General features: G+C 38.2%; 1 protein-coding gene across 2 annotated transcripts; it reads right to left on the bottom strand.

Moving 5' to 3' along the window:
• Nucleotides 1–1312: 1312 nt before the first annotated feature.
• RO60 (Ro60, Y RNA binding protein) lies at nucleotides 1313–25293 on the bottom strand. Of its 2 annotated transcripts, none has more exons than XM_055334057.1 (9): nucleotides 25164–25293; nucleotides 13255–13854; nucleotides 9798–10018; nucleotides 8949–9095; nucleotides 8354–8491; nucleotides 5873–5989; nucleotides 4741–4854; nucleotides 4317–4463; nucleotides 1313–2664 (listed from the first exon to the last, which is right to left on the bottom strand). In XM_055334057.1, exons 2-9 carry the CDS (start codon nucleotides 13832–13834, stop codon nucleotides 2512–2514), a joined length of 1617 nt encoding a protein of 538 aa, XP_055190032.1. In that variant the 5' UTR covers nucleotides 13835–13854; nucleotides 25164–25293; the 3' UTR covers nucleotides 1313–2511. The 2 variants fall into 2 exon arrangements, with proteins under 2 accessions (XP_055190032.1, XP_055190031.1); XM_055334056.1 differs by lacking the exon at nucleotides 25164–25293 and adding an exon at nucleotides 19763–19846.
• Nucleotides 25294–25355: the final 62 nt, after the last annotated feature.

Genomic DNA, 25355 nt, shown 5'->3' with positions numbered 1-25355 from the left:
AGTATTAATGTAGCAATAATTCTAAAAGTAATTCAGAAAATAAAACTTCTTCATCACTTGAATACAGTTTTATTCATAAGGAGGTAAAGTTTTAAATTTTTTTTCCATAGGGCTACGTTATATGTAGCAACAGAGGTTATTAAGATATTAATTGTAATTGAGGATTACTATGAACTACAAAAGTATATGTGTTCACAATTTTGTCTTTCTACTCCTAAAGCAATCATGTATATACATTATTTCTTAATGCCTAAAAAGATAAAGAGTCTTGAGTAATTTTATTTTGTTTCCTACTCTGTGATCACTGTCTTCCCATTTTGTGGGGAGATTAATTCTGGAATGGGAATGAAGAGCCCAAGATTGCTATATCTAGTACTTCAAAGCCATACTTTTTTAGACCTTGGATCCTTAACCTACATTTAAAAATCACCTTTTAAATTTCAGATTTTTTTGTTCTTTAAATTTTACTCTAATCCATTTAATTAGACGTATCTAAATACTTCAAAAAGGTCACATCTAATCTTACTCTCTCTGATGGACTGATTAGCTTGTGAACATCCAAGTTTATATAAGTGAAGGAAATAAGCTTTTATGCTACATTCCAGTTAACGTTTCTATTAGGAATAAAAAGTTAGATCATGTTATAATTTTTAATTTAAGGAGATCTTGGGTTTACTTAAAAACTTCAAAAACTATTATATAACTCTACTAGGCCCTTTAATCTGAACATAGTATTTTAATGTCACCAAAAGTAGCGAACACCTTATATCCAATGCTTGACAGAGGGTTAGAAACCAGAATGACATCAGAAGCAATGTATGGGGGATGATGGTGGGGGAGTGCACATGCTACTTTGCTGACAAAAAAATCTCCGGTAAATCACAACACTTACAAATTGCTACCAGTTGCTTGAAGGAATGGCTACATAGCAGAGCCAGCATTAATACGTCAAATTAGTTTGAAAGGGACATTTTCTTTTCCCTTCCAGAGCCCAAATTTCTCATGAAACAAATTATCTTCACAAATTCTATACTACTAAAGTCCCCTTTGCCTTCAAAACAAAACCTCTAACTCCTAAGCACATAGAAGGCTATAATTTATATTTACCAGTTTAACTTTTCACATGACAGTGAGAAGGGCTTTATAAATCTTCAGTAAATCGTTAATTATGAAAAGAATAAATAACAACTGAAGTTTTATGTCATCTTAAACAACCATGGTATCATTATGAGCAAAGATACTGGCATTTTTAATAGGTTAAACCTCCCCAGAAAGAAGGGACAGTTGTTCAAGAAAATAATGCACTTTAGTGTAATGAAAAGGAAGTTTAATATACACAAATAAAATAGAAAAAAAATTTTTCTTACAGATTGGTTAGTGGTAATGTTATTCAAAAGTTGCCTTTCAAACCTGAAAGACCTAGCTTGCTTTATTATCTTTTGTACACTATTAAAAAAGAGTGTTTTGTCACAAATGAATAATGAACAGAGATACGTCATCGACATGTTTACAATCAGGAAATATCTAAAACCCACTTACAATTGACTAAAAAAATAGGTAAAGATAATTAGAATATTTAAAGTAAGGTAAAAGCTAATCTGGTTACAGGTGAGATAATTGTCATACAGATTTAGGTGTGGGGGAGCTAAATGCTTGAAACAGTCTGTTGGTTTCATTTGGTAAGACTATGAAAAAAGAAAAAGTGTGGCTACATGTGGCTATTATTTCAGCACAAATTGTGAAGTTATGCCCCCACTCACAGCAATAAAATGCACCAAAACAAAAAGCAAACCAAATAGGCTTCCTCAGGTGACACCAACTTTAGTGTCTTTTCTCAGGGGTTTTCCACTATTTTTCTGGTTAATGTAACAACCCTACATGTGTAAATAAAATATCAGATTCAAAGTATCTTTTTCACTGAGTAAGAAAGCTGCTATTTATGTGATCTTAGAAAACTCCAAGAATTTGTAAAACCTGTTCATAATTTAATCAAATGTCTTTTTTTTAACCCCTTGGTATAAAAATTTATAGATGAATTTCATATTCCATCACAGTTACATGGTCCAGTGCATTTTAGAATATTTGGACATTATCAAAGCTGTCCTTTCCCAATGCAAACATTTATGAAAACTTTAAGCACTTTTCAAACAAGTGACATGATATGGAACTACTTACACTTTTGCCTCTCACTTCTTTTAAGTACAAATGTGATTATTCACCAGAGCAAAACTGTTTGACTATTTTACAGTATCTATCAACAAGAAGTTCTCTTAGAGGAAGCTACAGTGTATTCTGACGCTATTTCCCGAGAGCTAGTTTAGTAGACAGAAAGAACTTTGGGCTCATCTTACTTTTCCTTCCTTTTTTTTTTTGTAAAGTAAATTTTCCATTATGCATATACTATACTATCATCATCTTTCATTGGATTAAGATGAGCTGGGAAGTAGCTACATATTTTTAGCGAGATCACGGATGACAATGGACCTCCTTAGTTCATGCTGGTGCTTATGGTTAAATCACATCTAATGTGAAATTTCGAATTACATCCAGAGCTCCAGTATCAAAGCCACACATATCCAACATGCCTCTATCATCTGGGTCTGCAATGGTAAAACCATTCGATGTCATTCCACAAACAATCAATTTAGCTGGAATGTCCATTTTCTGTTGGAAAAGATCAAAATACGTATTTTAGAAATTTATATAAGCAAAAGCAAATAACCTCCAAAATTAAAGCTCTTCAAATTCTATCACAAGTTATTACAAAGTCAATTTTTTTCTCTCCATAAAATTTCTTAATCTTTTAGGGCCAGAGTCTATGATCTTCAGAAGAACAGAAAATAAAATTATGTAGACAGCCTGCCTGAAATTCCTGCTTCTCTGTTCCATGGGCCATAGAGTACATTCCTTTGCAGCTTAGAGGCTTTTTACTCATGAAACCTGTCAGGACATTTGGGGGCATCAGATATTTTTACCAGTATATCAAACACTGGGGCAGTATATGTGGGTATATATAAAGAAATATTACCCTGCAATTATCAACTTTTGGTCTTTGGTTGGTTGTGTTATATATGAAACATACACATCACATGTAACTTATTTTCCACAGCTATGGCTTAACGTTACAATAATTGAATTTTGGAGAAGAACCAATAATCACTGAGTATGCAGTATGTCAGATACCATAATGAGCTCTTTAATTTATTTAATATAATTGTTGCAATAACTCTAAAAGGTAAGTAGTACTATTAGATACTATGACATGTATCAGTTAATTTGCTAAGGTCCATACTAAAAAAGAAAGACCCAGGACACTCAACCCAGGCTGCCTTGACTACAGGTTCTATCCTCTCCCTTTGTCTCAAACTTACACATTAGAATTCCTAGGAGATTTGTTAAAACATAATCCAACTCTCCAGTTTGATTCAGCAGGTCTCCCATGGGGTCCAGGAATCTGTATTTCTAACAAGGTCCCAGGCTAAGGCTGCTGGCAGGGAAACCACATTTTGAGAACAAAACTCCTCATCAAATTCTAGTTCTCCTAGTCACATTAGCCACAACTCAAGTGCTTGATAGCCACATGTGACTCATGGCTACCACACTAGATACTATAGATAAAAACATTTCCATGATTTCAGAGGGCTCAACTGGAGAACACTGATTAGAACACTGAAATAGGGGACACCTGGGTGGCTCAGCAGTTGAAGTCTGCCTTTGGCTCAGGGCACGATCCCAGGGTTCTGGGATTGAGTCCTGCATCGAGCTCCCTGCGTGGAGCCTGATTCTCCCTCTGCCTCTCTCTGTGTGTCTCTCATGAATAAATAAATAAAATCTTAAAAAAAAAAAAAAAAAAAGAACACTGAAATAGCCATAAAACTTAAAACACAGCTTATAGCTGTAATTTTACATAGTCCTTTTGCAGAGGATATTTTAGTAATGTATAGAATTGGGACTAGTTAAAATAAGTCATACGTGTATATCCCATTTTCTGTTTTAAAGATTTATTTATTTATTCATGAGAGACAGTGAGAGAGGCAGAGACACAGGTAGAGGGAGAAGCAGGCTCCATGCAGGGAGCCCGATGCGGGACTCGATCCCAGGACTCCAGGATCACGCCCTGGGCCGAAGGCAGATGCTCAACTGCTGAGCCACCCAGGTGTCCCAATATAGCTAATATTTTTTATTTCAAGTATTGTTGAACTTGTGTTGTATCCCTATGCAAAGATACAGAACTATTTTCAGTATATTTTAGAAAAAATACTGAATATTTGAGAACTGAGTCTTATTTGGGGTGAGAAAGAATATTAGAATTTTACCTTTCGATACTCCTTCAGAGCAACAGCAGGATGGATACTTCCAGCAAAGGTCTCATTATCAGTGAAGACAATGAAGACATCAGCAGCTGTGTTTGTCTTCTGAGCCCAGATCATTGGAAGAGAGCAATCAGTTCCACCTGCTGGGATCTAACTCAACAAAAAAATGGATAAGAATAAAAGCGCCCTAGTTTACTTACTGAGATGTCTGAAATAATACTTAAAAATACTATTTTTTACATCATCATTTTGTTTACAGCCAATATACAGACCTTCTCAAGGCATGTGTATATATTTATTATTCTGTGCTCTGGGAAAATTGAGATAAAACTATTTGTTTTCATAAACTTATTAATATTACACAGGACATCAAAATAAATTATTATATAACACATGTTAAGTAAACTTAATAAAAACAGTTCCTTACCTGACTCATAGCCATTAAAACTTGTTGTAATGTCATATCTGTAGTCACTGGACATGGTACCATTTCATCTGAAAAAGCAACTACATAAGAATCTTTTTCTGTTCGTGTAACAACCTGAAAAAAATCAAAGGTGGTAACTTTCAGCAGATTCAGGTGAAATAAATAGAGTATCTTAAAGTTCATTAAACTTCATTTTTAGAATATGCTTATTTTTGGGGCACCTGGGTGGCTCATTCAGTTAAACATTAAACATCTGTCTTCTGCTCATGATCCTGGGTCCTGAGATCGAGCCTGAGTCAGGCTCCCTGTTCAGCAGGAGTGTGCTTCTCCATCTCACTCTGCCTCTGTCCCCCTGCTTTTTTGTGCGCTCTCTTTCTGTCTCCAATAAATAAATAAAATCTTAAAAAAAAAAAAGTTTATTTTAATTTTTGTTTTGGAACTACACAGTAACAGTATAACTTTCAAGGTACTTTCACAAACTGTTACAAAGAAATTGGTTCCCATAACTGTGCTTTGAATCAAATAGAGTATATGTTCTTGTCATTTTATTAAAGAATAAAGCCACAGAAGAGAAGGGACAGAGTCAGGCTAGATCCAAAGTATCCTGACTGTTGTTCTTGGTTCCTGATCTTTTAATTTCTATATTTAATAATACTTTCTCTAAGCATTATCTGCTTAAACAATACATTAATATTTAATATTTTTTTAAAATTAAAATTTCTGTTGTTCTTTAGACATGCTTTATAAATATACCTACAATAAACCTAAAACTTTTGAGAGAGAAAGCCTGCACCTGAGTGGGAGGAGTAGAGGAAGAGAGATGATCTTAAGCAGGCTTCATGCCCAGTGTGGAGCCCAATACAGGGCAAAATATCACCACCCTGAGATTATGACCTGAGCCAAAAATCAAGAGTTGGATGCTTAACCAACTGAGCCACCCAGGCTTAAAACTTTGCTTATTCTTAACTATTTTTATATATTGATATTTAATTGAAATAAATGTGCTAAATAAAGCAAAATGACAAAAACAAGTGAAAACATAATCCTTGATCATATCTAACTTTATAGTTTTGTCCCACATTAAACATTTTTTAGGGTGGCTAAAATTCTTAATTGTTTTAGGTGTTCTCACCATGCACATTGCTGCAGCAACTGTGCTAGCATTGAGTACACTACCCAAAACTCTTTGGTTCATAGAAGCACTGACATCAATAGCCAGCAAAAAACGTTTTCCAGTTGGCTCCACTGTCTAAAAAACAAAAACACACAAAACAAGTGTTAAAAGCAATCATAGAAATTACAATTAATTTCTAAAAATCGTATTATTTTTCATTAGAAGACTTTTAAGATAAAAAACCTGATTTTTAATTTACCAATTAATTGACAAGAACTTGAAAATGCTTAGCTTTTCTGGAGGAAAATTAAGACCACCTATTTAATAATTCCATTAAAGAAGTTACCATCTTCCTGTTTTTATTATTTTTTTTAGAAATCATTCCTCATAAAGTAAACTGAGAATACCTAACAAATTTTTTTGTGGTAAAATATAAATAAAATTGCTTTTACATCATTTTTAAGGGTACAATTCCATGAAATTAAGTATATTTACAATGGCATGTAACCACCACTATCTATTTCCAGAACCTTTTCATTATCCCAAGTAGAATCTCCCTACCTATTATTAAAAATTCCCCATTCCCATGTCCCTTTAGCCCCGTGCAACTTCTATCTTCTTTTCTATGAATTTGTCTATTCTAGGTACCTCACATAAATGGAATCATTATAATACCTGTCCCTTAATGTCTGGCTTATTTCACTTAGCCTAACGTTTTCAAGGTTCATCATTCAAGGTTCACGTCGTAGCATGTTTCAAAATCCATTCCTTTGTAAGGCTGAATACTCCACTGTGTGTATATATTTGCTTGTGTTTATCCATTTATTTGCTGAACACTTTCTACCTTTCAGCTATTGTGAATAGTGCTCCTTTGAACACTTACCTATAGGCACGTTTGATTCTCTTTTCAATTCTTTAGGGTATATAATTGGTGTAAATGCTGGATGGCATGGTTAATTCTATGTTTAACTTTCTGAGGAACAACCAAACTGTTTTCCACAGGGGCTGTACCATTTACATTCCCACCAGCAATGCACTAAGGTTGCAATTTCTCCTATCCTCTCAAAGGCTCCTTATTTCTGCTTTTATGATAAGAATTAATGATTTACATTTCCCTTATGACTAATGATGCTAAACATCTTTTCATGTGCTAATTGGCCATTGGATATCTTCTTTGGAGAAATGTCTTATTCGAGGACTTTCCTCATTTTTTAATTGTTTTTTTTTGTATTTTTACTGTGGAGTTGTAGCACTTCTTTATATGTATTCCAAACACTAGAAAGCTATCAAATATATGATCTACAAATATTTTCTCCTATTCTGTAGATTATCTTTTCACTCTTGATAGTGCCCTTTGATGCACAAAAGGTTTATTAAATTCTGATGAAGTCCAATTCATTTACTTTTCCTTTTATTGCCTGTGCTTTGATGTTATATATAAGAATCTATCGCCAAATCTAATGTCATGAAGCTTTTACTCTGTTTTTCTTCTATGAGTTGTATAGTTTCAGCTCTTAAATATATAGGTCACTGAACCACTTTAATTTTCCTAAGTAATGGTACAACTTTGTTCCTTTGCACATAGATATCCAGTTTCTCCAGCACCACTTTTTGAAGACTATTTTTTTCTGTACTGAACTGTTTTGACACTCTTGTAAAAAATCAGTGGACCATACATGTGAGAGTTTATTTCTAGCCTCTGCATTCTATCCTATTGGTCTATGAATTTGCCTTTAAGCCAGTACCACATAGTTGTGATTACAGTAGCTTTATGCTGTTTTGAAATCTATAGAGTCTGCCAAATTTGTTCTTTTTCAAGATTGGTTTTGTTATTTGGGGGGTCCCATTAAAGTCCACATAAATTTTATAGTGGGTTTTTCTATTTCTGCAAAACGTGCTGAATGTGTAGACTGCTTTGAGCAATACTGTAATCACTGCATGTGTAGTGAATGCACTACACATAAACAGGAAAAGATGTGATGTATTACATTAATTTTTGTATATTGAACCATCTTTGTATATTGAAGATAAAAATCTTTGTATACTCCCTTTGTTACTGAATTTAGTTACTACTATTTTGCTAAATAATAAGAAAATCTTAAAATCAAAAATTCTTAAAATCAAATCCTCTGATGTAGGATTTTCAGTCCTAAAAAAATCACTTCACACCGAGACAAGGGAGATACACTACTGATTAACAAAATGACGGAGGACCAAGTCAAAGAACTCTACAGGAATAAAAAAAAAAAAATTAATTTGGTATTTTAAACCTTATCAAAATGATTTTATAAGATAATTGGGTATTTTCCAAAGGTATGGAGAAATTTTTTACTCATAAACTTACAATGTTTATTACATACCTGCATTTACATGAACTACGAAAAAAAGAATATCTAATAAATGGTTAAACTATTAGTATGATCTTTAAAATGTATTTTTATAAAATATATCAATTCCCAACTGAGTCATTTTGTTATAAAACAAAAATCAAAACATTACCTTAAATGTTTTGTAAAAAGCAGCATCCAAAGCTTTCAAAATTTCCTCATCAGGACGCCACTTCAGTTTTCCTCTAAGCCCATGACCTGTTTTATAAGTTTCTGATGCAATTAAAACATGAAATGGATGTATACGAGCCTAGAAACAAGACAGAGACAGAAATAAATGCAAAACAATCAAATGAAAAATAGTCATTATGTGTCTTAGATTTCATTATTGTAGCTAATAAATGTATTTCATAAAGAAAAGACAAAAATGAGGACATATTATCTTACATTTCAGAGTTAATTGAAATTTGGTATTATAAAACTCTCAGGACACCTAAAAATGCGCTAGTTACATTTCCAGAATTTAGGAGTTAACTTTTTCAATTACTAGTAGCTAACAAATGCTTAGTGTTTTTTAGATTTTTTTAAAGCTCTTATTTATTTGAGAGGGTGAGCAAAAGTGCACACACGAGTGGGGGGGAAGTGCAGAGGGAGAGGGAGAAGCAGACTCCCTGCTGAGCAGGGGGGATCCACAGACCCAGGGATCATGAATGGAGTTGAAGGCAGACACTCAACCAACTCAGCCAGCAAAGCACCCTAATGCTTACCTTTTTTAACAGTTTTTCATTACACAGTTTTTCACATACTAAAGATACTTCTGAATTTCCTGGTTCAAGAACTGAATTAGCAGTCATTTTTCCTAGGTTCCTTAGTAATGCAGTAAGAGGCATTTCTTGTAACAAAGCCTTCCATACCTATTGAAGTGATAACATAGGTAGAAATGTAAGGAATTAAGGAGAAATGAATCAGTATAATAGCTGTATCAATAATACTACTAATAACATTTTTTTAGGACTTTCTTTTGGGGTTTGAAGTATTTCCTCAATAAAAAGATTTGCACAATGATCAAAGGCTTATCAAATTAACTTGCTCTCTACTATAGTAGGAAAGTGAAGTGTATTCTATGAAGGAACTCATAGAATAATTTTACTTATTTATTTTTAATTATTAGCAAGGCAAATTAACTGGCCTATCTGAAGTAGAAATAACACTTAACTGAATGCCAACTACATCTGGGCATTGTGTTAAGTACTTTAAATAAGTATTAATTTCAAGATACATTTTATATTTTTGTTCAAAAGAACTGTATATATAGTTACCATCTTATAAACTACATATCATAAATTACTTTTTTATCACACCTTCAATTTTTTTTTTTTTTTAAATTTATGATAGTCACAGAGAGATAGAGAGAGAGAGGCAGAGACACAGGAAGAGGGAGAAAGCAGGCTCCATGCACCGGGAGCCCGACGTGGGACTCGATCCCGGGTCTCCAGGATCGCGCCCTGGGCCAAAGGCAAGCGCCAAACCGCTGCGCCACCCAGGGACCCAGGGATCCCCACACCTTAAATTTTAATACTCATGTTTAATCACATGCTATATTATAATTTACTTACCTCTTTAGACTTTAAATGATTTGTTAGAAGATGTTCCCTAACTAATCTATGTTCTTCTATTAGATGAATGACTTCCAGTTCATCTTTTGTGCGTTTCACTTTCTCTACAGCCTCCAGATACTTTAATAATTTTTCAGTCTCCACAGAAAGTGCTTTTTCTTTATACAATTCGTGGACTTCTTTCCAGCCCTTGGTAATATATTTGGTCACAATAGCAAGTCCTTTAAGAGAATAAGGAATTGAAACAGCATGAGAATTTCTAGGTGATAAACAACATATATACTGAAAATGCAGTAACTAGATACAGGGGAGCTAAACTCTTTACACTGTGAGGCTGCTTTCTGTGATATAACAGACACATTTAAGCCAACGGAGTCAAATGATCTTATTTCATCACAATTGTTTTAATACAAGGCTCTGGAGAAAAATCTCCTATATTCATTCTAAGTCATTTTATTATAGAGCTTTTGGTTTTGTGTGTGTTTTGAGACACCAGCATTAGACAATACCTATCTCAGGTCTACAATCTCAGAATGATTCACAAAGTACAGATCTGTCTCAATCTTCAATTCACTTGTTCCTTTTTGCTACTAAATAAACAAGCATTTATAAGTAGCAGAGATAAGTGGAAGTGGAAATGTAGGTAAGTAATTTGTTGTTTTTAATAAATGAGAAAGTATTACAGGCCAAATTAAGGAAAGAAACCAAGATGTTTATTTCTTTTGTGATTTCTTTTAATAGTTGAAAGGGCTTTGGATCGGGGGACTGAGGAAGTCTGTGTTCTATCCTACATTCTACCAATAAATGGCTGTGTGACCATTTCAGGCCTTAGTTTTACCTCTGTAAAATGGAGAAGGGGATGCTTGAGTTATCAGACTCAAAAAGGTGTATGGGGTAAATGCTGGTAAAATAAATAAATAGGACAAGTCACATAATAGAGAGTGGTTAAGATGATGGAACTAAAGAGAGTATAACCTACTAATGTTTTAGTGAAGTTCTGGCTTACTGCTGCCAAAGTATTTTCAAAAGAAGCCAGAATAGGTATTTTTATGCGAGGTCTTCTGATTTTTTTAACGTGATGTTAGCCATGAATTCATTTTTTTCTAAAATACTGGCCAAATAAATCCATCTTTAAGGCAGATTGAACCTATGTGTTATCTCTGGACTCTAAATAATTTGATCGAAGTCAATACTAATATGTAGGATCTTCTAAAAAGTACTTTGGCTCTTCCAGATTTTAGCACAAAATCTAATGTCTTAAATTACTAAATGTTTCGTATGTGAGCACATCTTCTATTTTGTCTTTTCAGTTAAAATATAACTTCTTAAAGGCAGTCATCTTACGCAAGTTCTATGCTGGCCACATGGTAAGTACATAATAAAAAACTGATTAAATTACATTTTCTTGTTTTATATGTTTTAAATACACATTTCAGTTAAAGTATTAAAACATTACTTATTTAATAGCTTAGACTATATTTCCAAATTCTTTTTACTCTGAGAAGCTTAGAGTCTCTTATCCCTGAACATACTGCCATTATTCAAAGATTTTAAGTATGAGTTCTGCCCTCAAAAAATTTAGAATTAAAGAATACCATCTGTGGGAGCAAGTTTAGGGAACGTCAACTAATTCCTCATTTTATAGACCAAGAATCCAAAACCCAGAATAACTATTTGCACAAATTCAGAAACTAATTTTTCCAATTAGAACTAGCACTTAGGTACACACAACCATGCAATGTTTCAACACTGGATCCCTACCTTCTTCTTATACTGAATCAAAAATTTAAAAATAAAAAATTAAAGCATGAATATGTTAGGGGAAAAAAACACAGGTATTTTTATAACTTTAGGTTGGAAAAGGCCATTCTAAACCTAACACAAATCTATGAAGAAAAACGGTAAGTTTCATTACATTAAAATTCCAAACTTCAATATGCCAGAAACCCCCCATCAAAAAAAAAAAAAAAAAAAGAAAGACAAAAAATATAAGCGGAGGGGAAGTGCATGCTATGTATATAAGAAGTTATAAATTCCTATATGTTCCAAGTTCTTAGAACAATGCCCATCCATTAGGTGCTCAATAAATATTTGTTGAATGAATGAATGGTGACAATATTCAGAATAGCAACCCCATGGATAAAAGGGCAAAGATATACTCCACAAAGTTACAAATAATCAGCAGTGCCCATAAATTCAGTAAGATATAATTTTTCACCTATTCTGTTTGCAAAGATTAAAACACACTGGTAATAATCAGTGTTCAAATATAGGGGAAACTGGCCACTTCTAAATAATCTTTGTGGGTTTACCTATATATATTTACATTATTCAAGCTTTTTCACTGTAGTATTTTTGTAATGGTATAAAAAACCAGAATCTATTTAACTGTCATCAGTAAGAGACTCGCTACATAAATTATAGTATATTCATACAATGGTATATAAGCAACCATTTCTACTGACTTGAAGAAATATCAATGTTTTTAATTGAAACGAAGAAAGTATAAAAAATTTAAAAATAAAACAGTGTATGTTTAGGAGTAATGTTCAACACAGTGATTTCTTTTGAAGGGCAGGACTCCTACTTTCTGCACTATATTTTTATGTATTATCCAGCTATTTTAAAACAATTTCTAATAAAAAACCAAAATACAAATGGGTCTGTTTACATAAATATTTGTAATACTTTGATGTCTAAATTTCATTTTAAAAAGTCCATTCATAATAAAATGGATAAATTAGGAATTAATGAGGAGCTGGCTTTTCAAGTTTCACTTCTGGTATTAAAAGAGCAAATTTTGGAAATGTGTAACTTCATACTTTACATTATTCTTGCCCGAAAGTTTTTCTTATTTCCCTTCTAAGAAGGAGTAGGTGATTATCATACATTCACCTAACTTCTCAAAAGTCTCTTCCCATAGACATAGAAAAACTGCCCCAAGTTACCATGTCCCCTGGCTGACTGCTTGGAGATAATTAACATCCTGAATTGTTAAGTTCAGCACTATTTCAGGTAGCCTTTAGGTTCCATGGAACATAAATCCTAGGAAGACAGGGAGGGAAAAAAACCATAAGGGACTAGAGCAGTGTAGCCTGGCTATCTGCCATCTACTGGCTTAGGAGGTGTTTTGCTTACTACAACTTTAATCACGTCCATGCTGCTTTCATAGTCCATAATCACTTGGGTAAGCATTCTAGTTAGCATGGTGACATTTTGAGATTTAAAATGTTAACCTGTAAATCTGTCCTTGGATTCTTGATTAGTAATGTCTGGATTGTCTGTGGTTGGGAGTTTAATTCCAGGTTGGCGTTAAAACATTTCAATTAGTCAACCAATGTACTTTGAGATAAAAGGCTATTTCTAGAAGATATTATACAATCATCTCATGTCAAATAAAAATTTGCTATTTATCAGATATTGGCAACCTCCCCCAACCCAAAGATCTTATGCTTACCTTCACTGGAAGGTTTAAGATGTGACAATCTTAATAGATCTTTGTGAGACCAGCCATTTCTTTGTTTATACTTTGTAACTGCCAGAGCAAGGGCCATGCCCCCCTTTTCATTGTACCAGTCTGCTATAGCCTTCCGGAGGGCACGACCCCACATGCCACATTTCATGCTTTCCTTCAGATCTTTCTTAAACTGGATAAAAGTAAAGAGATGTGTAGGAATGCGACAAACTTCAGAAACAGCTTTAAATGCTGCTTGTTTTGTGCTTATGTCAGAACACTGAGAGCAAATGGCAAGTGCAAAGAGCATAGGCTCTTGTTTTGCGGTTCTGCCTTCTTGACTAAATGACTTTATTTCCTGGATCACTTCACATCCTCTTCCATCTTCAATCAGTCTAATTAAAGCTTCAGCATTTTCAAGGCCCAACTTCTGTTCTTTGATATAATAAGTTCCACCTTCAGAACCAAAACATAAGAACCGGTGTAGTCGATTCATATCAGTGACTTGCCATACATATCCATCTTCAGAATTGGTTATCTGCTTCTCATTCAGCGGTTGCATTTGGTTTACTGATTCCTCCATTTTTCTGTCTTTTAGGAAACCTACCAAAAAGCAAAATGTTATCTTAGCTAGAAACAAAACAGTAAAATTACAAAAAGGAAAACATTTATTAATCTATGCTTTTTAAAATGTTATAAAACCTTTATTTTTTTTAAAGATTTAATTAGACTGAGTATGCACATGTGCATGGGCACTCTTTTTTTTTTTTTTAAGATGTTATTTATTTATTCATGAGAGACACAGAGAGAAAGAGGCAGAGATACAGAGGGAGAATTAGGCTCCATGCAGGGAGCCTGACATGGGACTTGATCCTGGGTCTCCAGGATCACACCCTGGGCCGAAGGCGGCACTAAACCGCTGAGCCATCTGGGCTGCCCCTACATGGGCACTCTTGCAGAAGATAGGCAGAGGGAGAAACAGACTCTGGGCTAAGGGCTCGATCCCAAGACACTGAGATCATGACCTGAGCCAAAGTCAGATGCTTAACTGAATGAGCCACCCAGGTGCCCCTGTTACAAAATCTCTTAACTTGAAAGTATTTTTTAAGCTTGTTAAATGGTAGTATGATAACCAGAACCAACAACTAGAAGGTTATTACATTTTTAAGGCATGGTTTGTTGCTTCAGAGACTAGGCAGGTAGCTCAGCGTGGGGTCTGGAGGCCCAGAGAGAATAAAAGGAGTAGGGAGGGCAGCTATGGTAGCTGAGGCTCAAAAAGATCTTAGTCTCTTTACTACCAGAATAACTGTGTACACAGTTTTGGTTGGGTATCTAACATTCATCCCTTCCCTCCCCTTTTTCCCTAGCAATAAAGTCCTTCAGGGAAGGCGAGACCTTTCTCCAGCCCGAAGGGATGATTCTTCGTTTCTCTAAGCCAGCTTTTCAAACTCTGTGTGCATCAGAATTCTTGAATTGCTAGTTAAAACACTGAATGGTGGGCCCCATTCACCATCCCTAAAGTTTCTTTTTAAAATTCAGTGTGTCTGGAGTGAGGCCTGCGTATTTGTACTTATCACAAGTTTCCAGGTGATGCTCTCATTTCTTTTGCCGCATGACAAGTTTAAGTCATGGGCATGTAACTGGCCAGTATGACATATTAAGTCTGCAGAGAATTTTTTTTTAAGATTTTATTTATTTATTCATGAGAGATACACAGAGAAAGGCAGAGACACAGGCAGAGGGAGAAGCAGGCTCCCTGCGGGGAGCCTAATGTGGGACTCCATCCTAAGACCCAGGGTTCACAACCTGAGCCAAAGGCAGAAGCTCAACCACGGAGCCACCCAGGTGCCCCTGCAGAGAATACTTCTGAGGTTTTCTTTACTCTTAAAAGTGGGACTGGGCTCTTAAAAAAGAATGCTCCCTGTTCTACCTCCAGACATTCAATTACAAGTGATGCCTGGAGTGGTGGGCTTGAGTCATGGGGGAATCAGTTTAAGAAGACACACTAATTTATAAGGATGGTAGAACTGGAGAAAAAAATTAGAAAGAATCTGGATCCTTGGTATCATTCAGCTACCTGGAAATGCCTTACTTACAAATTTCATAACATAATAAATGCATCCTTATTGTTTAAGTCATTTATAATTTATGTGATCTTGTAACAACCTGTACTTTTCTCCATCATCTCTAAAACTACTAGAACTGGCTGTGTGGCAACAATATCCCTTTTTATCCTCTTAATGGAGGAGCCACAACTGTTCACTACCGTATCAGTTCACCGCTACTCTTACTACAGTAGAGCTGCTTATCCAGGTGCCCCATGTCCTGCCTATACCATCAGAGTGCAGCAGGCTTCCCTCAATGGCAAACAAAACAAACAACACAATCAACAACTAGAAAAAATCCTTAACCAGCATTTACTGCATATAATGTGTAAGAAATTAAAGAGAGTCCTGTTCAATTTAAAAAAAAAAAAAGTTTTTTTCCTGCCCTTGGAAAAACCACATTCTATTTGGTGAGGTAGAAATATATACATAATACAAAGCAAACTGTAAGTGCTCTAATAAAAAAGTACTGTGAATCAGCAGAGAATAAAATAACGCTGTCTCAATAATGCAAGAAGACTTGTGCAGAGAAGGCAAAATGTAAAACTAGTATATTAAGTTTGGGAGGGGGAATGTATTCCAGAAAGGGATTTCTGAAATCTTGCTGTCTTTAGAGTTTAGAAAAAGAACTAAGTATATGGCATAGCTGTGAAGAAATGTTGACAGATAAGACAAAGGTTAAAGAAATTTTGTTTTGATGATGATAAAAGCTTGAGGCTGTTTATGTATTGTAGAGAAGCCTTAAGATGGAATCTTGGTGAATATTAATAATTAAGAGCTAAGGAGAAGGGTGCCTGGATGGCTCAGCTGGTTGGGTGTCTGCCTTCGGTTCAGGTCATGATCTTTGGGCCCTTGGATGGAGCCCTACATTTGGCTTCCTGCTCAGCATAGAGTCTGCTCCCCCAATCCTGCCCTCAAAAATAAATACAATCTTAAAAAAAAAAAAAAAAGAGTAGGGAGAAAAGGGCCATTTGAAGGAGAAAAGAGAAGGAGGGGTACATAGCAAACCTGGAATAGTAGTAGTATCATGGGCCACAGGGAAGAGAATTTCAAGGAGTTAATGGCTGGTAATATCAAATACTCAGAGACAAAGTAAATTAATGCAGAAAAATGACCACTGGATTTAACAAACAGTAGTGATGAGGAAAGGCAACTGTAGTAGAGTTCTGCAAGAAAGAGCCTGATAACAGTGAGATTAGGAGTATGCAATGAGGGAAACTTCACAGGTGACTACTACTACTCTTTGTTACCAAAAGGGATGGAATCAGAGTTCGTGCGAACAAGAAAAATCTTTTTACCTTTCTAGATGAGAGGACACAGAGTTTGAGGTTGAATGGTTCAATCTGGAGAGTGTAAGATAGTAGAGAAAGGATATAACTGAGGGATGAGATTCCTAAAAGTGGAACAGAATGAGCTTTAAAGCATCCACATTAAGACTGACCTATTGACAGCAAAAGACATATCTCCTTCACTAAGTGTGAAGATAGGTTTGAGAAAAGAGAATAAGGAAATTGAGGAGGTTCCCAATGTGGGAAGTTTGGTATGCAAGGGAACAATGAGGATGGGTCTCATAAAGGGCAACACAAAATGGTGTGGGGATAAATGCATGGGAGAATGGAGAGCCTCACATTTTGAATATGACTGGAGGGGAGCAGTGCTTTGAATTGTGTTGGAAATTATCAGCGTGATATTTCAAATAAAGCTCTGGTATAAAGTAGCTTATATTAGGGCAGGCTTAAGTGTAATGATCATATTATATTAGTCATTAGGGACTGATTTATAGTTACCAGTGCAGTATTGGCTGAAACTACTAGTGCAACAGACAATGCTTCTGCTAATTATTCTCTGCCACCTTTCAATATGGCTTTTATCTGCTCTTCAATCCAAAAAACTGAGAATAACAGGCTTCTCAAAGACTGACACTTTAACTGCTAATTCCAGTGGAAAATTTTCTATTTTACCTTTATACGGCATTTGACATTGCTAGCTTCATCTTTAAGCTTTTATAAAAATACCCTTGGATGGTACTTTAACCTGGCTATTCCTGCTTATTAGTTATATTTGTTAGACGAATAATACTGAAATGATACTCAGTATTATGCTAAAACAACAGCTTTCCTGAACCAAAGCCCAAGAAGTATTATCTATAGGTTCCAATCCAAATCTCAAAATTCCCTCCCCTCCAAGTTCTTTCCCTTGTAATTATTCCGTGTGAGCATGTCTAGCTAATATTAGTTCCCTTAAGAACAGGGACCTAACCTTAGTTGTGTTACCCTTCCTCTGAACCTAGAATACCACTTTTAAGAATAAGCAGTATTAAAATCATTTTCTGAATCATCTAAGAATGATGTGTGACTTTTTTTTCCTGTAATACATTTATTTTGAAAATAAGAATGTGCGCAATTAAAAAAAAGTAATTCAAGCCTTTAAGATAAATTCTGAAAATCAGAAAAAAATGTACTATACGCAGGTAATGGATATACAATCAAGAATAGTTGAATGTGAAAAAGTTACAAAGAGGAAGTAATGAGTAGGCAGTAAAAATGTCTTCTAGAACAGTATCTCTTTGTAAGGTTTTCTAATATATTTAATGTTAGACATTCAAGTATCTTTTTTCAAGTATCTTTTATTGAGCAAGCAGCAAAATGAACTTTTAAATCTAGGGTGGATACTTAAGAGAAATTCCTAAATGTAATCCTTATTATAAGAAATATAGTTACTTATTCATTACCTCTTCAAAGGAATCTTACCCTTCCATATGTTAATGACAACCCCAAAGACAAACCTTTTTAACACTTCTGCAGGAAAAAATCCTCAGCTTTTCACATGCTTCTGTGACTCGTCTTTCCAGGATGCAACATAGGACAGTGGAACAGATCACGCAAATGGCCCCTCTCTACTTGTTTGTGCAAATTTACCAGAATCAAATTTTTAAAGTGAAATATGAAAAGTGGAATGGCAGCGGTTCTAAGTAATCCTCCTTGTCCCTGAGTGCTGAATTATAAATTAGCTTTAAAATTGGCTGGGTGATAAGAGAGGGGTATAATAAAGAATATCTCGTTTTTGTCCATGTTTCTGGGCAGAGCTTCAAAAATCCTTGGAATTTCCAGATTGATTAGGAGTCTCTTTGTTATGCTAATGTAACAATTCATTCTGGGCTTCTGGATGGGGGCTGGTCACCGGAAGGACTAATCATTTGCTTAGAGGGTTGGAATTTTGGGCCAGATCAAACTCCCAGGAGGGGTGTAAGGCTCAAGACTGGGCTCAACCACACAGTCACCCAATCGTAATCCATAATGCCTCATAATAAAATCCCAAATACAAACTCTGAACATCAATTTCAGTGAAGCTTCCTAACCAGTGAACAAACGTGTGCTGGGAGTATGAACTGCCAGGATTCCACACAGAGGGTATCCCTCTCCTGCCTCTAGAGTTTGGCCACCGTGTGCCTTACATTTGGCTGTTTTGAGTCTTATATCCTTTATATTAAAACCATAATCATAAGGATAATGCTTTTAGTGAGTTATGTGAGTCATTCTAGTGAATTATCGAGGAGGTTATGGGAAGACGTGAATTTGTAGGTGGTTGCATTGACTAGGAACCCTACTTGGGGCTGGTGTCTGAAGTAAGGGCAGTCTTTTTGGGGACTTGCCCTTTAACTTGTGGGATCTGAAGCTAACTCTGAAACTGAAATGAATTGCAGGACACGGAGTCTGTGTCAGAGAACTGATCTCAGAACACACACTAAAGGCAAAAGTGACAAAATAAAGATCAACTGGACTTCATCAAAACTTAAAGCTTGTGTTTCAAAGGATACCACCAAGAATGTGAAAAGAGATCCCATGGAATGGGAGAAAATACTTGCAAATCATACCTTAAGAAACTTATATCTAGAATACATAAAAAACTCGTAACTCAATAATAAAATAATAACCCAATTAAAAAATAGGCAAAGCATCTTAGTAGGCACTTCTTCAAAGACATACAAATGGCCAATAAATACATAAAAAGATGCTATCGGTACTCATGGATGTGGAGAACAAAGGCGAAAGAAATATAGGAAAAAATAAAATTTCCTTCGCAGCCCAATGACAAATACTTGGGATAGGCAGAGTGAACTTCCTCCAAGAGCTTAGTTAGTTATTAGCTGCCTCAATGTTAATACTTTGCTAGAGGCAAAAGGCAGCCTAAGCTTGACAAGTCCAACCTCCAGGATCCTGTAAAAATCCCTTTGGAATCTTCCTTTATCTCTACCCTTCCCTCCAAGATATATGTTAGCAGTCATCCTCCAAGCATCTGAGACTCATCTAAGGTTTTATTAGACAATAATAAATGACCTTTCCTAACGACAGCTAACCTCTCAATGCCCTCTAAAAACCCTGCTTTCAAATTCTGTAGAGACTTACTCTCAGGTCGCCTGGGTGGCTCAGGGCATGATCCCGGTTGGGGCATGGAGGCCCATATTGGGCTCCCTCTGAGAAGCCTGCTTCTCCCTCTATGTCTCTGCTTCTCTTTGCGTCTCTCAGGAATAAATAAAAATCTTTATAAAAAAATAAAAATAAAATATAAAAGATTAAGAAAAAAAAAAAGAGAGAGACTTACTCTCTCCCTAACCCCCTCTCAACTTGACAGTATACAATCAGCCACTCTTCACAATCCCAGTGCAGTTCTTTGAGCCCACGGGTCCTGTCCCTGTGCTTTAATAAACATCCTTTCTGCACTTAAGACACCTCAAGAATTCTTTCTTGACTGTTTCTGAACCCCAACATTTTACACCACTCATCAGGGAAATGCAAACCAAAACTGACTTGAGATGCCACTTCACACTCACTAGGATGGCAACAATCAAAATGACAATGTAAGTGTTGGTGAGGATCTGGAGAAATCAGAAGCCTCATACACTGCTGGTGGCAATGCAAAATGATGATCATATGGAACTCTAACCTTTTGAAGAAGTGCCAGACTGTTCTCCAAAGTGGTAAGTGTGGAGGCCGAGAAAATTAAGGCCATTCCACTTTGAGTTCAGCATTATCACAAGTGCAGCCATCCCAGGCCCCTGTGAATAAGAGCTGAACTTTACCTTACTGCAGTTACAGGAAGAAAACAGTTTGCAGCTTAACGTCCTAGGAAGCCCCTATTAGAACGAGAACAGAGCTCAACGCCCTTGAAAGCCCCATAGCAGAATGTAAACAGAACTTGAGAAATTCCTCCACCGCTTCTGGAGATCCCCTAGACCAGCCTATAAAAACTCAGCTGAAACCCACCTCGGGGTCCAAGTCCCTGCTCCGCTGTGTCGGGTCTACTTGGACCCAAGCTCGAGCTTGTAAATAAACCCTCATGTGTTTGCATCGGTGCCGGCTCCTTGGTGGTTTCTCAGATTCGCAATCTTGGGCACAACAGTAAGGGTTTCTTTTTGGGGTGGTGAAAATGTTCTGAAATTAGATGGTGGTGATGGTTACACTGAGATAGGGAAACTGAAGGGACTCCAAGAAGAACTGGTTTTTTTTTTTTTTTTTTGCTCTTTTTCCTGCATCTACTCTTGCTAGGACCTGCACCCCCACCTTACACTTGTGTGCCTTATACTTAGTACAAATAATGTATGCCCTTCTTGTAAGGGTCTAGAAGTTAATGATTTCTTTGGAGTTTTCCAGTACAATCCAGAGAAGTGACAGGGCAAGGTTGTCATGTACATTCTGCAGACCATTGACTTCAGACACCCTGATGCCAAGCCTCCTGGCTCCGGAGCATAAGTGACTTAAAGAGGACACCTGAGCACTCATCCTTGTTTTGACCAATTTCTGGATGCGTGAGAAGACATGTACACCAGATCACAATCCTCATTACATCCCATCACAAACCCCACATCCCAAGCAAAAACTGAGATTTGATTTTTTGTTTGATTTCTATCCTTTGTAAAGCCATGGACCCTCTTGGCTGGTCCTGTAGGACTCCATTTGGGTCCATGGACCCAGTCTGCCTACATCAACACAAGTCTGTGAACATACTAAAATTCACTGTAAGGCATACTTTAAAATAGTGAATTTCAAGTCACACAAATTCTATCTCAAAAATCTGTGACTAAAAAAATGAAAACTGAAGGTTGACTTACTAAAACATATCTGGGAAGTTATTTAAATAAATATTCAAATGATATTTAACTCTGTATTTTTTATATTTGTCTTTAGAAAGCAATTTGAGATACACACAGACATAAACAGGACCTTAATTTCCTCTTTCCCCAACTCCCATCATCTCCCTCCTCAAAGCGTTAAGTTCCATTGTCAGTGATTTAGAAGGCAGTTGGGGTGAGGTCAGAGCCTGGTCGTCAATTAATCCACTCCTGAATAATCGAGTGTTGTAAATCCAGATTAACAACAACAAAAAGATAGTTATTTCTTTGGGTTGTCCTGTCCTATCCAGCATTCTTAAAGCACACCACTCCAAAGACTTTAACATAACTAAAGTTGTTTCAAACTTCCATAAATTAAAATCTAGGGAATATTTTTTTTTTAAGATTTATTTATTCATGAGAGACACACACAGAGAGAGGCAGAGACACAGGCAGAGGGAGAAGCAGGGTCCCTGCAGGGAGCCCTTTTTTGGACTCCATCCCAGGAATCCACAATCATGACCTGAGGCAAAGGCAGACCCTCAACCACTGAGTCCCTCAGGTGCCCCAAAATTTAGGGCAAGAATTAAACAGAGCATAGTATTTTTAAAGATATGGCCATAATCTGAAATTGGTTGTGGCCATTTTATATACATTGCCCACTTCTCTGTTAATATTAAATGCAAAATCAATGAACACTAGAAATTTTGTTTTTGAACACTAGTAATTAATACACAATACTTCTGTTTTGTGTTCATTAGAATAACACTCAGTTATCTTTTAATAGTACTAATGTTAGTTTTGAGTTCCTATTTTTCTTTAACATACACATTTGAGTATCTTTCCAAAGTCTCTTGATCATTTCTTATTTGAAAATGTTCTCATCCCAAGAGGTCAAACAAGTTTTAGAGCTTAATCCTTTTTGAACGAAGTCAAAGCTGACCTACGGGACCCCTGGGTGGCTCAGCGGTTGAGCATCTGCCTTTGGCTCAGGGTGTGATCCCCGGTCTGGGATGGAGTCCCGCGCCAGGCTCCTTGCAGTTAAGCCTGCTTCTCCCTCTGCCTGTGTCTATGCCCTTCTCCCTGTGTCTCTCATGAGTAAATTAAATCTAAAAAACAAAAACAAAAACAAAAAAACCCTTCTCTCTTTAAAGAACAGCAAAAAAACGCCTCCCCAAAAACAAAAAACAAAGCTGACATACCTCTAGGAGGGTGCCAGACAATCTAAAAGACACAATACTAAAAAATAAATAAATAAATAAATAAAAGACACAATACTCTAAAAACTGGGGCCACAAATTCATACTGTATCATTCAGACTGGTAGTATACCTGAGTCGATCAAATCAAATGAGATGCAATAAAAAGTGGTGAGGAATTGTGGCAAACAGGACAGCATTCCATCCTTAAGGCATGTACTTTCAGCCAACTGGTAGCCATGCAAGGATGGATCTTGTATTATCAAACCTTCTCATTTTTCTCAAAAGACCCAGATATCTGGCTTTGTTTTAAAGATTTTATTTGTTTAATCAGGAGAGACACACACAGAGAGAGAGGCAGAGACACAGGCAGAGGGAGAAGGAGAAGGAGGCTTCCTGCAGGGAGCCTGATGTGGGACTCGATCCCAGGACCCAGGGATCACGACCTGAGCCCAGGCAGATGCTCAACCACTGAGCCACCCAGATGACCCAGCAATCTGGATTTCTATGTGAATTTAGCATAAAGGAAGAAACTTTAACCCTCCTTTCTGGTTAGTTCAAGGTTGTGTCAAGGGCTACATTTTCAGTAGGCACCATGCTAAGTTGGATATGAAATGAATGTCAGTTCTGAGTCTTCATTCGGCACAGAGGACCCTTCACGTTCACGGCAATATTACAGATCAAAATATACCACAAATGGTCACAACCAGCTTCGGGCTCCAGTGACAGTCACTTTAGCTACGGTTAATTCAGGAAAGACAGTTGGACTCCTATGCCTCACACACTTTTTCCATTTCAGTCCGCTCAGGAACAGCCAAGGAACACAAGTCCTTCCCCACCTCCTCTAACTCCCAGAGTCCCCTCTGTCTAATTCGACACTTCAAAAAAGTCTCAAATTAAAACAAAAAATCAAAAAAAAAAAAAAAAAAAACCAAACACTTCATACAAACTTTCATTTCTATTCCATAATACAGCCATGCCCCCCCCCCTTTTTTTTTAAGTAGTTTCTAGACCCAATGTGGGGCTCGAACTCAAGATCCGGAGATCAGCAGTTGCACCGCCCCACAGCCATGCGTGTTTCAGTACGAAAACTGTGCTGTCGTTTCCCTCGGTAATTCTTGGTCACTGTTACGTGGGGCTTCCCATCATCCGCAACACAGTGCTCGCTACCCTCCGAGGCACTGGTCACCCGTGCGCGAAGCGCGGATCCAGCCACCTTTTCTGGATTCCGAAGGCCCTTCTTGGAACGCAGAGCTTTTAAGGAGCGGTGGTGCACACGCGCACACACACAAGCGCGCACGCACACGCACACACACGCGCATACGCACACGCACACACGCGCATACGCACACACACGCGCATACGCACACGCACACACACGCACACACGCGCACACACGCGCATACGCACGCACACACACACACGCGCGCACACGCACACACACGCGCGCACACACACGCACGCACACACGCACGCGCACACACACGCGCATACGCACACACGCGCACACACACACACGCGCACACACGCGCACACACACGCGCGCACACACACACACGCGCACACGCACACACACGCGCACACGCACACACACGCGCACACGCGCGCACACACACGCACGCACACACACACGCGCGCACACACACGCGCATACGCACACACGCACACACACACGCGCACACACACGCACACACACGCGCGCGCACACACGCGCACACACACACGCGCACACGCACACACACGCGCACACGCGCGCACACACACGCACACAGACGCACACGCACGCGCACACACACGCGCACACACACGCACACACGCGCACACACACGCACGCACACGCACACACTCACCGCTGAAGATGTCAATCTGAACACTTCGCATGCTGCAAAAGCGTGCTGAATGAGGGCGACGTCACGGTTTAGCGAAAATAGGCTTTTTTTTTTTTTCTGAACCCCCCCACTTAATCTTAGAAACTCGACCAACGTTTTTAGGATCAATACGCTACGCTTCTTGGACCTCGGTCGCTGCGGCATCGCATCCCCTTACACTTGTGCACCATCTCCCCGCGGACTGCAGGGGCAGGCCCGTCTCCCCGAGGTCGTTCCCTCCAGGATAAACTCGCCTTCGGTCTTCCCACAAAGATCCCTCTCCCCAGTCCCCAGATCCGGGGCGACGCCTCTCGGCGCAGAAGGAAGAGGAGGAGTAAAAGCCCGAGCAGGGCCTCCCGACGCCGGCCTGCGGGAAGCCATGGAAGCCCGGGAGGGAGCGGCCCGGGGTCTGGGGAGGGCCCGCCCTCGGCGCGCCCGAGCCCAGCCCCGCGAGGCTGTGCCCGCAGCGAGGCCCGGCCGCGGAGGCTCCATCGAGGGCGCTTCGGCCAAGCGCCTGCCGCGGCCTCAGGCGCCGGGATGCGGGGCGAGCGGATCCGCCAAATCCTGCCCGACCCCGGGGCCGCTCAGACCGCACAAAGGGCCCCCGGCCGGCCCCCCCGCGGTTTCCTCACCTGTGCTTGGCGGCCCTCCGAGCCGCAGCGCCACCGGTGAGGCCCCGCGCGGTGCGGGGAGGCGACGGGAAGATGCCGCAGCAGCCCCCGGCCGGTCACAGCCCCGCCGCCGCCGCCGCCGCCGCCGCCGCCGCCGCCGCCGCCGGGGACTCCAGGCCGGGCTCCCGGGAACGAGCCCCGCCCCTCCCCGGG

This window comes from Nyctereutes procyonoides, unplaced genomic scaffold (assembly GCF_905146905.1).
Source record: "Nyctereutes procyonoides isolate TBG_1078 unplaced genomic scaffold, NYPRO_anot_genome, whole genome shotgun sequence".
Taxonomy (NCBI): domain Eukaryota; kingdom Metazoa; phylum Chordata; class Mammalia; order Carnivora; family Canidae; genus Nyctereutes; species Nyctereutes procyonoides.
The sequence above is the reverse complement of the archived record's forward strand: the minus strand, read 5'-3'. Positions and strand labels throughout refer to the sequence as shown.

Excerpts from the sequence above, each read along its gene's own strand:
- RO60 (XM_055334056.1), bottom strand. The coding sequence starts at position 19,808 with ATGCCCCAACCGGGATCATGCCCTGAGCCACCCAGGCGACCTGAGA. Across the intron at positions 8,492-8,948 it reads ATGAAAAACTGTTAAAAAAG|GCTCGTATACATCCATTTCA; the intron begins GTAAGCATTAGG and ends TCTTGTTTCTAG. Across the intron at positions 5,990-8,353 it reads CTTTTTACAAAACATTTAAG|ACAGTGGAGCCAACTGGAAA; the intron begins GTAATGTTTTGA and ends TTTGTTTTTTAG.